Source organism: Suncus etruscus, chromosome 20 (assembly GCF_024139225.1).
Source record: "Suncus etruscus isolate mSunEtr1 chromosome 20, mSunEtr1.pri.cur, whole genome shotgun sequence".
NCBI classification, from domain to species: domain Eukaryota; kingdom Metazoa; phylum Chordata; class Mammalia; order Eulipotyphla; family Soricidae; genus Suncus; species Suncus etruscus.
Window position 1 is genome coordinate 32,710,659 of NC_064867.1, and position 12,141 is coordinate 32,722,799.

The 12,141-nt window shown below is 50.8% G+C and overlaps 1 protein-coding gene across 2 annotated transcripts in view; it reads right to left on the bottom strand.

Moving 5' to 3' along the window:
- CAND2 (cullin associated and neddylation dissociated 2 (putative)) overlaps positions 1-11,344 on the bottom strand; it is a 36,121-nt gene extending 24,777 nt beyond the window's left edge. Inside the window, exons 1-4 of one of the 2 annotated variants that reach the window (XM_049766257.1) lie at positions 11,277-11,344; positions 5,409-5,552; positions 3,675-3,829; positions 2,720-2,843 (exon numbers count right to left, since the gene is read on the bottom strand). In XM_049766257.1, coding sequence (XP_049622214.1) covers positions 2,720-2,843; positions 3,675-3,829; positions 5,409-5,552; positions 11,277-11,344 — 491 coding nt within the window. The remainder of the gene's footprint in view (positions 1-2,719; positions 2,844-3,674; positions 3,830-5,408; positions 5,553-11,276) is intronic. The other variant, XM_049766258.1, reaches the window with a different exon arrangement.
- Positions 11,345-12,141: the final 797 nt, after the last annotated feature.

Genomic DNA, 12,141 nt, shown 5'->3' on the forward strand with positions numbered 1-12,141 from the left:
GTGACTTTCTCACAGAAGGAAAGCACACTGGGAAGGCATCTGTTCTATTTTGTTTCTTGCCATGCTGGAGATGGAACCTATGTGTCGTGTATGCAAGGCATAACTTCAGAGCCACGTCCCAGTCCTTGAAGGGACATCCTCACTCCTTCCTCCCTTCCTTCCCTCTTTCCTTCCTTTTTTTCCCTCCCTCCCTCCCCTCCATTCTTCCTCCTTTGAGTCCTTCCTTCCTTCCTCCTTTGAGTCCTTCCTTCCTCCTTTGAGTCCTTCCTTCCTTCCTCCTTCCTTCCTTCCTTCCTTCCTTCCCTTCCTTCCTTCCTTCCTTCCTTCCTTCCTTCCTTCCTTCCTTCCTTCCTTCCTTCCTTCCTTCCTCCTCCCTCCCTCCCTCCCTCCCTCCCTCCCTCCCTCCCTCCCTCCCTCCCTCCCTTCCTTTCAAATTTTAGGGTAACACCCAGCAGTGTTCAGGGTTTACTCCTGGCCCTGCAGACTCTGATCACTTTTGACAGGTTCAGGGGACCATATGGGATCCTGCTAGGGATCCAATCCCAGGCAGTGGTGTGCAAGGCAAGAACCCTCCCTGCTGTACTGTCTCTCTGGCCCCTGGAAGAGTCATTCTCAAGTCCACTCAGTCAAGAAATGGAAAGTCAAGATTGAACGTAGGTCTTGGAATTTTGCTAAAGATAACAGGGGTGGGGAGGTGAAGGGGGTGGTGTGTCGTTTCTCCTCTAATTTATGCTAATCATTGAGGCCAGATTAGTCTAAAATAGGCTTCTGACTTGTCTGACCTAGTCACTCTGCCAAATTCTTTTTTTTTTTTTTAGGTGGGGGCTCACACCCGACAGCACTCAGGGGTTCCTCCTGGCTCTACACTCAGAAATCGCTCCTGGCAGGCTCAGAGGACCATATGGGATGCTGGGATTTGAACCACCATCCTTCTGCGTGCAAGGCAAACACCCTACCTCCATGCTATCTCTCTGGCCCCCACTCTAACAAATTCTTGATGACTTTAGTGCCTAATGGGTAAATTGAACTCTGGGTGCAGGGTTAATAGGCTACATACAGCAGAGAATGGTTTCTGCAGGCAGATTCTGCCTCTCTGTTCTGATCCCTTTACTTATTCTTTAACAGCTTTGGGATTGAGGCCAACACCACATTCGTACGAGACATAGTGTTACCAACAAACCACCTTTCTGGCCTTCTGAAATCTCTTCTCTCTCTTCATAGGAACACATGCCCTCACATTCCCCGTGGCTCTGTCCAGTCCAGAGACCCTTGGGACTTTTGGTATTTGTTTACCAGCTACCTGGCAGGGCCTGTTCTGGAAACTCTGGTAGCCAGACCAAGTCCTGCCAAACCAATAAGTCCCAAACTGAATCCTCTGTAGTCCTTTCCTACTTGGCTTCTGTTCCCCATGTGAACACATGTTCCTCATGTGAACCCAATGGCATGTATTGGGGGGTCTGGAGGTGCCATCCTCGAGTCTTGGACTTATGAATTAATTTCTTAAATTCAGTCTAGGGGCTGGAGCGATTAGCACAGTGGGTAGGGCATTTATTTGCCTTGCATTACAGCTGACCTGGGATTGACCAGGGTTCAATCCCCTGCATCTCATGTAGTCCCCCAAGCTTACCAAGAATGATTTCTGAGCACAGAGCCAGGAAAAAAAAAAACAACCCTGAGTACCATTGGATGTGTCCGCCCCAAATTCAGTCTAAATATCCCGGGATTGCAGCATTCAGCTCAAACCATATCCTTATGTTATTCACCCCTACTCCATCCACCCCTCCACCATCTACCCCTGTACCATCTGCCCCTATACCATCACTCCTACATCATCTGCCCCTGCACCATGTGCCCCTGCTCCATGTGCCCCTGCACTATTCACCCCTGCATGATCCAGCCCTAACCCATTCACTACTGCATCATATGCCTCTGCCCAGCTCTTCCACATGCAATGGATACACCATGACAACAGCAAAAACCCTGTCATAAGATCCTCAGGTCTTCCGGATAGTCTTAGCTTACCCACTTTCTGCCCACCCTCTGGCTCCACCATGGCCCTCAGGCCTCATCCCCCTCCACATTCCACACCCCCCAAACTGCTCTGGATCCCACACTTCCATCTTCTCTCCGAGCTCCAGATGTAATGGTTTCTGTCCAGTGTCCCCTAACTTAGGGTCTGTCCAGGTCAGACTACATCCTGCCCAACTTTAGAGTGTCAAATCCATGTGCTGTACCACTGAGCCATGTTCCCTGTCCATCTGTGGAGGTTCAGCTCTAGCACAACCCTTTCTAGAAAGGTTCTCCACCATTCTGTGGGGGCAGGGATTCCTCCTCTGAACCCCTTCAGACATTGCTCTGATAGCTGATCTTACTTCAGGGGGCTTTATGTGCCACTGGACACAGCCAACACCATCTTCTAGGCACTTTCTCTGACCCCTGATAGTCTTTCAGATATTACAGGGATGCTCAAACCATAACTTGTGCTACAATTTGAAATCTCAGCTGTACTAGCCCAAAAGAAAGGAAGGAGAGAAGGAAGAAAGGAAGAGAATGTGTAAATGTCACTTCTGGCTCTGAAAGACCTGAGTTCAAGTCCAAACGCAGCCACCTAACAGTGTGGCCTTAGGTACATAGACTTCTGGGGCTGATGGACCCATGAGGAGCCCTGAGCACGGGGTACCCCCATCCTATACCCTGGAGCTCAGAGAGATCTCGTCACCTGCTCAACATGTCAGAGAGGATGTCCAGGGCTTCCAGCTGCACAGCCACGTCCTCCTGCTGAGCTATGGCACTGGTGAGCTGGCCCGTGATCTTCCTGCACACGGTGGCAGCCAGACCTGAGCCTGCACAGGGCATGAGGGGACACTGTGAGGTCAGGGCCAATCTTCACCCTTATGCTCCCCCTGCATTCCTGAGCCCACAGTTTTTGAAATCCTGCTGAGTCAGGGAGCCAGGGAGGGCCCCATGGGTAAAGGCCTGAGTCAAAATCCCAGGAAGGGGGTCAGAGAGCTATAGCACAGTGTGGAGGTTATTTGCCTTGCACATGGTTGGCTGGTTTCTATCTCCAACATTCCTGGAGCGATTCCTGAGTGCAAAGCCAGGGGTAACCATTGAGTACTTCTAGGTATACCAACCCCAAACCAACCAAACAAACAAACAAACAAACAAAACAGAATCCCAGAAGGGAGCAGATCTCAGATGCAAGTCAATCTGCAGGATTGGCCCATCCCAAGCAACCCCCAATGCCATTTACTTCCCTAGTGTGGAAGCTGACCATCTGCATGCCAGACAGCCTCACTCTTGGGAATCCAGATAACTCAATGCTCGTGAGTAACATAGAGGTGGATGTTTTTTTTTTTTGGGGGGGGGGCTTTGGAAAGCCCCTGGCAGAAACTCAGGTAGAGACCCCATCCATACCCTAACCATGCTGCTAAATTATCTGCCTGGTGCAGGGAGGCCCTTTGGGCATGATGAAGAAACACTCTCAACTCCTCAAGTTGGCTCCTTACAGCTAGAAGCTTCCCTGACCAGCACCTTATGATATTTAAGTAGCTCAGGGTCTGCAATCTCTGCCTCTAACGCACCAGCCTGAGACAGGTCCCTGCACCTCTCAGACATGACCTCAGTGCGGAAAAACCAGAATGAGGTTTCCTGCATCCCTGAAGCTGGGATACCTGTGTCTGCAGCAGGGAGCCCCGAGAGCACCGTCTTCAGGCCGATGCCTGCAACATCCCGGAGCTGCTCCTTGTCTGACCGCATGTTGGCACAGAGGGTATCCACGATGGCCTCCACCTGGTACTCTTTCACTTTGCCCACCAGAGGGCCCAGGCTGTGGATGTAGGCAGGAAGGGAGCCTGAGTGAGTAAACCCTCAGACCCTTGGGGCCACAGGGTTAAGGAAAAGGTCTAAGGTGCTCCCCCATTCCATCAAGAGGAGGATTCCATGTCAGGAGTGACATTCTCCACTCTGCCCACATCCTTCCTGACCCTTCCCAGACCTGCTGCCCCCATGGGTTTAGCATCTCAGAATAGGGTCAAATCGCCAGTTCCAGCAACTTCTGCTGGATGGCCAGAGCAGAGTCATCCAAATGTAAGCATGTATCAGAACTCCTCAGAACAAAGCTCCTGAGCCCTGGCTAGATTAGCTCTATGGAGGCTACAAGAATGTGTCTTTTTGGGGGCTGAAGAGATAGCATGAAGGTACGGTGTTTGCCTTGCATGCAGAAAGACAGTGGTTCGAATCCCGGCATCCCCTAGGGTCCACCGAGCCTGCCAGGAGTGATTTCTGAGCATAGAGCCAGGAGTAACCCCTGAGCACTGCCGGGTGTGGACCCCCCCCCCCAAAAAAAAGAAAAGAATGTGTTTTTTTAGCAAGTGCTCAGGAAATGCTGATTTGGCAGTCCATGGACCAATCATGGGGAGCCTCTGCCTTCCAGGAGCCTTGCTTCTCAAAGCACAGTCAAGGCCAGATTCCCCCAAATTTGTCAGACATGCAGGCTCCCAGGTCCTGCTCTGGGTCTATGGATCTGCCTTTCTCCTAAACCCTACAGTGATTTGACTGCATATCAAAGTTTAAAAATGACTGCATTGGGGGCCCGAGCCATGGCACAGCGGCAGGATGTTTGCCTTGCATGTGGCTGACCTAGGACAGACCCAGATTCAATCCCCCGCATCCCATATGGTCCCCCAAGCCTGCCAGGAGTAATTTCTGAGCACAGAGCCAGGAATAACCCCTGAGCGCTGCAGAGTGTGGACCCAAAACAAAAAACAAAACAAAACAACAACAATAAAAAAATGACTGCATTGGACCCAAGACAGTGAAAGAGGTGTCTGCCTTGCATATGGCTGATCCAGATTTGATCTCCAGTACCCCATCGGGTCCCTTAAGTCTTTTAGAAGAAATTCTTGAGTGCAGACTCAGGAGTCAGCTCTGAGCACTACTGGGTATAGCATACACACATACACACACACACACACACACACACACACACACACACACACAATCCTAGTCTCAGTGTCTCCCTATTCATGAAAGCCAGACTAAGGCACTATCAGCAGCTCATGGGCTTCCAAGAGCTGCTCACAATTTCTTCCCTTTGGGCCAGAGCAATAGCACAGCAGTAAGACGTTCGCCTTGCACGCGGCTGACTTAGGATGAGCCTGGGTTTGATCCCTGGCGTCCCATATGGTCCCCCAAGCCAGAAGCGGTTTCTGAGCTCAGAGCCAGGAGTAACCCCTGAGTGTCACCAGGTGTAGCCCCCCCCCAAAAAAAAACAAAAAAAATGTTTCCCTTAGATAAGGGGTCCTTATCTAAGATCATCTTATCTAAGGGATCATGAGATAAGGACCCCTAAAGATAACCCCCCATCACTGGGCCCTGCCCCTCTGCACCCAGTGGCCAGCACACACCACTTTACAGCCAGGTTCTGCACCTCCTCGTTTTTGTCCTCCAGAAGTCGCAGCAGCATTTTGACCACCTTGCGCTCAGTGTCCTCGTCCAGCTGAATGGAGTCTTTCTGCAGCTCTGTCATCAGATCGCTTGTGGCCATAAACCTGGACAGGAGACAGAAAGATGAAAGCAACTTCAGTGGGATCTTGGAGTTGAACCCCTCCCTCCCTCCCTCCCTCCCTCACCACCACCACCACCACCCAAAACCAACATATGGGAACTATGAAGAATTTCCCTGGGCTGTAGATAAAGCCAGCCTCACCCTGTGCCACGGTGCACCCAACATACAAACGCTCAGGGTTGCGTAGCACATGGCCCTGGAAACTGTGTTTGCATGACTTTATATGACTTCCCTTCTCTGAGTACCAGTAGGGCTGTTTGAAAAACTGGATTTTGTTTTTTGTTTTTGTTTTTGTTTTTGGGTCACACCTGGCATCGCTCAGGGGTTACTCCTGGCTCTGCACTCAGAAATTGTACCTGGCAGGCTCAGGGGACCATATGGGATGCTGGGATTCAAACCACTGCTTTCTGCACGAAAGGCAAATGCCTTGCCTCCATGCTATCTCTCCAGCCCGCTCAGGGGTTACTTCTGTCTCTGCACTCAGAAATCGCTCCTGGCAGGTTCGAAGGACCATATGAGATGCTGGGATTTGAACCACTGTCTGTCTTGGTTCAGCTGTGTGCAAGGCAAACACCGTACTGCTATGCTATCTCTCTGGCCCATATTTGAAGCATTGGGACACAGAGATCATGCTGGCTTCAGGGTTGTTTTTTAGAAGCAAATATTTGAATGTATCCTTGGAGACAGGCATGGCTCTCTCCTTAAGACAGATCCATATACTCTGATGACCCAGGCTCCCAGCAACCCGAATGCCCCTATTTATTGGAGCTGGTTGACACCAAGAGGGATTTGCAAAGACAGCACAGGGTAGATAGAAGCAAGACAGCCAGGAGGAGCTGGAGATGGGAGCTTAGGGCAAGTCTCTGACAACTTGGCACAACCCTACAGCCCTGCCCCCAGGCCTCCCCTGGCAAAACTGGGCATGACTGAGTTGCCAGCATCTGCGTGCTCTGACCTGCCACCTATGCCATGGCACCCCTTATACCAGGCAGGCATTTTGTGGTTGTCAGAGCTGTTTATTTTTAACAGCTGGGATTAGCTGAGGGTAGCTGGATTGGAGGTGGGCAGCGAGTGGCAAGACTGGCACAACTCTCGCCTGGGCCTGGTCACCACAGGGGAAACAGCCAGAGAGGGTTTTGGCTGGGGATGGCTCATGTGCTAAAGTGCATGCCTGTGCTTGGGTTTTATCCCTGGCATCTCATGGTCCCCCATGCTTCCAGGCACTGCCCCTGAGCACTGCCAGGTGTGATCTCCCCAAAGCAAAAACAAAACACAAGTTTGGATTTGAACCCAGTCAAGGGTTGGTTTGGAGGGGTCAGAGTGGTGGCGCAGCAGTAAGGTGTTTGCCTTGCACATGGCTGACCCAGGACGGACCTGGTTTCAATCCCCGCATCCCATATAGTCCCCCAAACCAGGAGTGATTTCTGAGTGCATAGCCAGCAGTAACCCCTGAGCATCATCAGGTGTGGCCCAAAACAAAACAAAACAAAACAAAACAGAAAAAGTTAGCATGTACATTTTTTTTTAGCATGTACATTTTCGAATTGGTTTACATACTGTAAGAAAACAGGAATGGGGCTGGAAAGATAGCATAAAGGTAGGGCGTTTGCCTTGCATGCAGAAAGATGGTGGTTCGAATCCCGGCATCCCATATGATCCCCCAAGACTGCCAGGAGTGATTTCTGAGTGTAGAGCCAGGAGGAACCCCTGAACGCTGCTGGGCATGACCACAATAAAACAAAAGAAAGGAAAGAAAGAAAGGAAGAAAGGGAGAAAGAAAGAAAGAAAGAAAAAGAAAGAAAGAATGAAGAAAGAAAGAAAGAAAAAAAAAGAAAGAAAGAAAGAAAGAAAGAAAGAAAGAAAGAAAGAAAGAAAGAAAGAAAGAAAGAAAGAAAAAAAGAAAGAAAATAAGAAAGAAAAAATAAAGAAGGAAAGAAAGAAGAAAGAAAGAAAGAAGGAAAGAGAGAGAAAGAAAAGAAAGAAAGAAAGAAAGAAAGAAAGAAAGAAGAAAGAAAGAAAGAGAGAGAAGAAAGAAAGAAAGAAAGAGAGAGAGAAAGAAAAGAAAGAAAGAAAGAAAGAAAGAAGAAAGAAAGAAGAAAGAAAGAAAGAAAGAAAGAAGAAGGAAGGAAGGAAGGAAGGAAGGAAGGAAGGAAGGAAGGAAGGAAGGAAGGAAGAAAGAAAGAAAAAGAAAGAAATGGGCCGGAATGATAGGACAGCAAAAGGGCACTGCCTTGCATGTAGCTGATTCCAGTTTGATCCCTGGCATCCCATGTGGTCCTTCGAGCCCACTAGGAGTGAATCCTGATCATAGAGTTCAGGAGTAAACTCTGAGCACCTCCAGGTGTGCCCCCCTATATGTCTCGGCACTGGGTTGGAGAACTGGCTCAATGGGCCGAACACATCAGCCTATAAGTAGGGGTTCTGTGTTCCCTCCCTGGCATCACACACAACCAGCAGGGCACCACTAAGCTGAACATATAGCTAGAACTAGCCATATGTGACCCAAAAATCCAAAAAGAGTGAGCACTGAGTTTAGCTGTTGTAACTAGAGGGCCTGGCCATTTCATTGGCATAGTGTCTTGAATAGTTTCTCTCTGGGCCTCAGTTCTTTCATCTGCAGAATGGAAATTTTTTCCCCCACTTTATCCCATTCTTGGGAAGTTTTAATGGGAAAAATATCTTTTTTGTTTGTTTTGGGGGTCACACCCTGCTGTGCTCAGGGGTTCCTCCTGGCTCTGCACTCAGAAATCACCCCTGGCAGCTCGGGTACCATATGGGATGCTGGGATTCGAACCACCATCCTTCTACATGCAAGATGAATGCCCTACCTCATGCTATCTCCCGACCCTTTTTTGGGGGGGGGATTAATTATTAACAATAACAAAAGATGGTTTATTTTGCCTGCCTTTTTTTTTTTTTTTTGCCTGCCTTCCTTTGCCTGCTTGGGAACCCCCAGACCTGCCTTCAGGAGCCAGTTGCTCTGCTTCTTTCCAGAGAAACCCTAGAGGCACCTTAGCTGAAACACAGGGCTACTGGACTCCTGGCATCAGGATTCAACTCTCTTGGTTTGGGGACTTTAAAAATAGCCACTGACTTGCCTGGGGTGGGGGTGGTTTCTGGGCACTCATGGTGACTGGCAGGGCTTGCTCTGCTCACAGCTCCCTCTGGTGTGTGGTGTGTGACCTTGAACAATCTCACAACTCCCCATACCTTGGGGAACAACTAGTACAATTTCTGCCCCCCCCCATGATGAGCCTGGGGCAAGGGTCCCAGAGATTCAGCTGGATCCTGCAGCTTTGCAGAGAATATTCACTGAGCGTGTGGAGGGGACAGACTGCTAGGCTCTGGGTGGGGAAAGAAGGCTAGTAGATCCCAAGGTATTCTGGGTTTCCCAGGACTAAAGAGACAAAAAAATGGGGCCAGAGAGATAGCATGAAGGTAGGGCGTTTGCCTTGCATGCAGAAGGATGGTGGTTCTAATCCCGGCATTCCTTATGGTCCCCCGAGCCTGCCAGGAGTGATTTCTGAGCGTAGAGCCAGGATGAACCCCTGAGCGCTGCCGGGTGTGACCCCCAAACCAAAAAGAGACAATATAGCAAGAATCACTCCTGAATGGGAGGGGGACCTAAAGGGGGTGTCGAACCCAGCCTGCAGGTGACATGGGAACAACAGGGAGAAGATAGGGAGAAGGCCCTGAACCAGGAGGGCCAGTGAAGGGTGAGGGGTGCTCTGAAACTGAGGCAAATCTGCGCCTCACCTGGCATCCATCACTACTTTATCTTCCACTCATTGTCTGTGGGGTTCTGCTATTACCCCCCCATATACATACTAAAGTGGAACAGAAACTGAGCTCAGAGGGGGCCGGAGCAGTGGTAACAAACAGTAGGGCGTTTGCCTTGCATGCGTTAACCTAGGACAGACTGCAGTTCGATCCCCCATCGTCCCATATGGTCCTCCAAGTCAGGAGCGATTTCTGAGCGCATAGCCAGGAGTAGCCCCTGGGCATCACCGGGTGTGTCCCCTCCGTCCCCCCAAAAAAAGAAGAAACTGAGTTCAGAGGGGGCAAGTGGTTTATCCCCATTCCACAGCCACTAAGTGGCTAGAGTTAGGGCTATGGCCCAAATGCTCCCCCAAAGGGAAACTCTGAGGGGGGTTTCCTACATAGAGTCCCCCAAATTTCTCAGTGTCCCCTGGAAAACCTAAGCAGACAAGGAGCACTCCCACTTGTAGCTGAGGTTTTGCCAGTGCAAAACCCCTCCCCATGGGTTGTAGCCCCCCAGTGCTGAACCCAACTCTAAGGAACTCCAGGGTTCCTGAAAGGCTCAGGAGAGAGGGGGGAAGGCTGGTGTCAGACACCAGAATAAGGCCCCGCCTTTGTGGGGTCCTCCCTGGTTGGACCTCTACACTAGTTCCAGGCTCACTAGCTCTCGAGCCTCTGCAAAAAGGAAAGTCCCAGGAATGGGAGCAAGTGAATGTGGATGCTGGTCTCTACAGTCCTGTTCACTCAGAGGGGACAGAGCAGGGCCAACCCTCTCCCTCCTGACCCACCTTTCTCCAAAAGTACAGAGTTGGGCCAGTGATACCTCTGTTTCTTTTCAATATATATTTTCTATCATCTATCTATCTATCTATTCTATCTAACTACAATCTATCTATCTATCTATCTATCTATCATCTATCTATCATCTATCTATCTGGTTTTGGGTCACCCCCGGCAGCACTCAAGGGTTACTCCTGGCTCTATGCTCAGAATCACTCCTGGCAGGCTCGGGGGACCATATGAAGACGCCGGATTCGAACCTCCATGCTATCTCTCTCTCCGACCCATCCAATATATTTTAGGGCAGGAGGATAGTGTAGAGAGGAAAGTAGTCGTCTCGCACAAGGCTGACCCAGGTTGACCCCCAGCTTCCCAAAAGTCCCTGAGCACCTCCAGAGTGAGTCCTGAGTGTCGAGAGACAACACAGCAGGTGCAGGGCATTTGCTTTGCATGCAGCCGACCTGGAGGGACCCGGTTTGATTTCTGGCATCCCATATGGACCCCCCAGCCTTCCAGGAGCGATTTCTGGGTGCAGAACCAGCTGGGTGTGGCCCAGAAGACAATCAATAAAGTTTAAAATTTAAAAAAAAAAGGGAGTAACCCTGAGTACCCCCAGGGTGACCCTCCCCCAGATCTAAACAGATCTGTTTCAGGGGTGCAGCCAGAGCAAAAAAGCAGCAGTGAGGCCTTTGCCTCCCTCTCAGTTGACCTGCGATGGATCCCAGACACTACATACAGTGCCCTGAGCCTAACGGTGATCTTGAGCACAGAGCCAGTAGTAAGTCCCCTGTTCCTAGGGGGGGAATATAAGACTCTGGTGGCAGGATTCAGAAAAAAGAAGGAGAATTGGGGAGAAAAAAGACCCATAATTTCCAGCTGCCCTCACTCCAACCATCACAGACAGGCATCAGGGTGGGGGTACAGGTGGCAGAAGCCCTCCCCACTCAGACTCCCCCTTTTGAGAGGAACAGAGGATGAGGCTGTGAGCAGAAGCCACAGTTCTGGGGCTCAAGTGGAACTGCTGGGGAGGGTGGCACTGTGGAAGGGGGTGATATTTAATACCCCAGGAAAGGTTGGGAAGAGGGGCTGGGAGAGCTGCAGAGGTGCCTGGGACAAGGACCTGGGGTTGGGACAGGGACTTGGGGCTCCGGGGAGACACTGAACCCACCTGAAGTCTTTGTCACTGGAGGTCATCTTCTCCAAGAGGCTGGAGATATGGGAGGCGGCGGTGCACATAGTGGCAGCTGCGGCAGAGCAGGGACGGCAGATGGCTGCAGCGGGGTGCCCTGGTCCCCCAGGGCCTGCTGCACTCACCCTCCAGAAATAGCAGCCCTTGCCCCGCCCAGCTCCACCCGACCCGACCTGTGCCTGCCCTGTCCAGGGAAACAGCCCCGCAGTGGCTGGGGCCTGTCCCAGCAGCAGTGCTCACAGGCTCAGCTCTGGCTTGCACACCCCCAACGATGAAGAGCTCACTACCGTACACCTTTGGGGCTACAGCTCAAAGGAAGTACATCAGCTCCCTCAGAGTCCCTTACTCGTGGGTGAGCCTGCTAGAGAGCTGGACAAGACACACACACACACACACACACACCACACACACACACACACACACACACACACACACACACACACACACACACACACCGCCAGAAGCCCATGCAAAAAAAACAAACCAGTAGTGCCTGAGCCTTGCAGTCCTGATTCAAGAGGCAGAGACATGAGGGCTGACCCTTCCCAGAGAAGCTTGAAAGAGCCTGGGCCTCTGCAATCCTTTAGCATGCTCCTGGCTCTGGGGAAAAAGGAGGCATCCCGCTGTTTTCAGATCCCTGTAAGACTGCCTGTTGAGTTGCCTATAAAATGGGTATAAAATACAGAATAATCTCACTCAGATGTAGGATTTGAAGAGACACCACATAAGGGGTCGGAGCGGTGGCACAAGCAGTAGGGCATTTGCCTTGCATGCAACTAACCTAGGATGGACCGCAATTCGATTTCCCCAGCGTCCCATATGGTCCCCCAAGCCAGGAGCGATT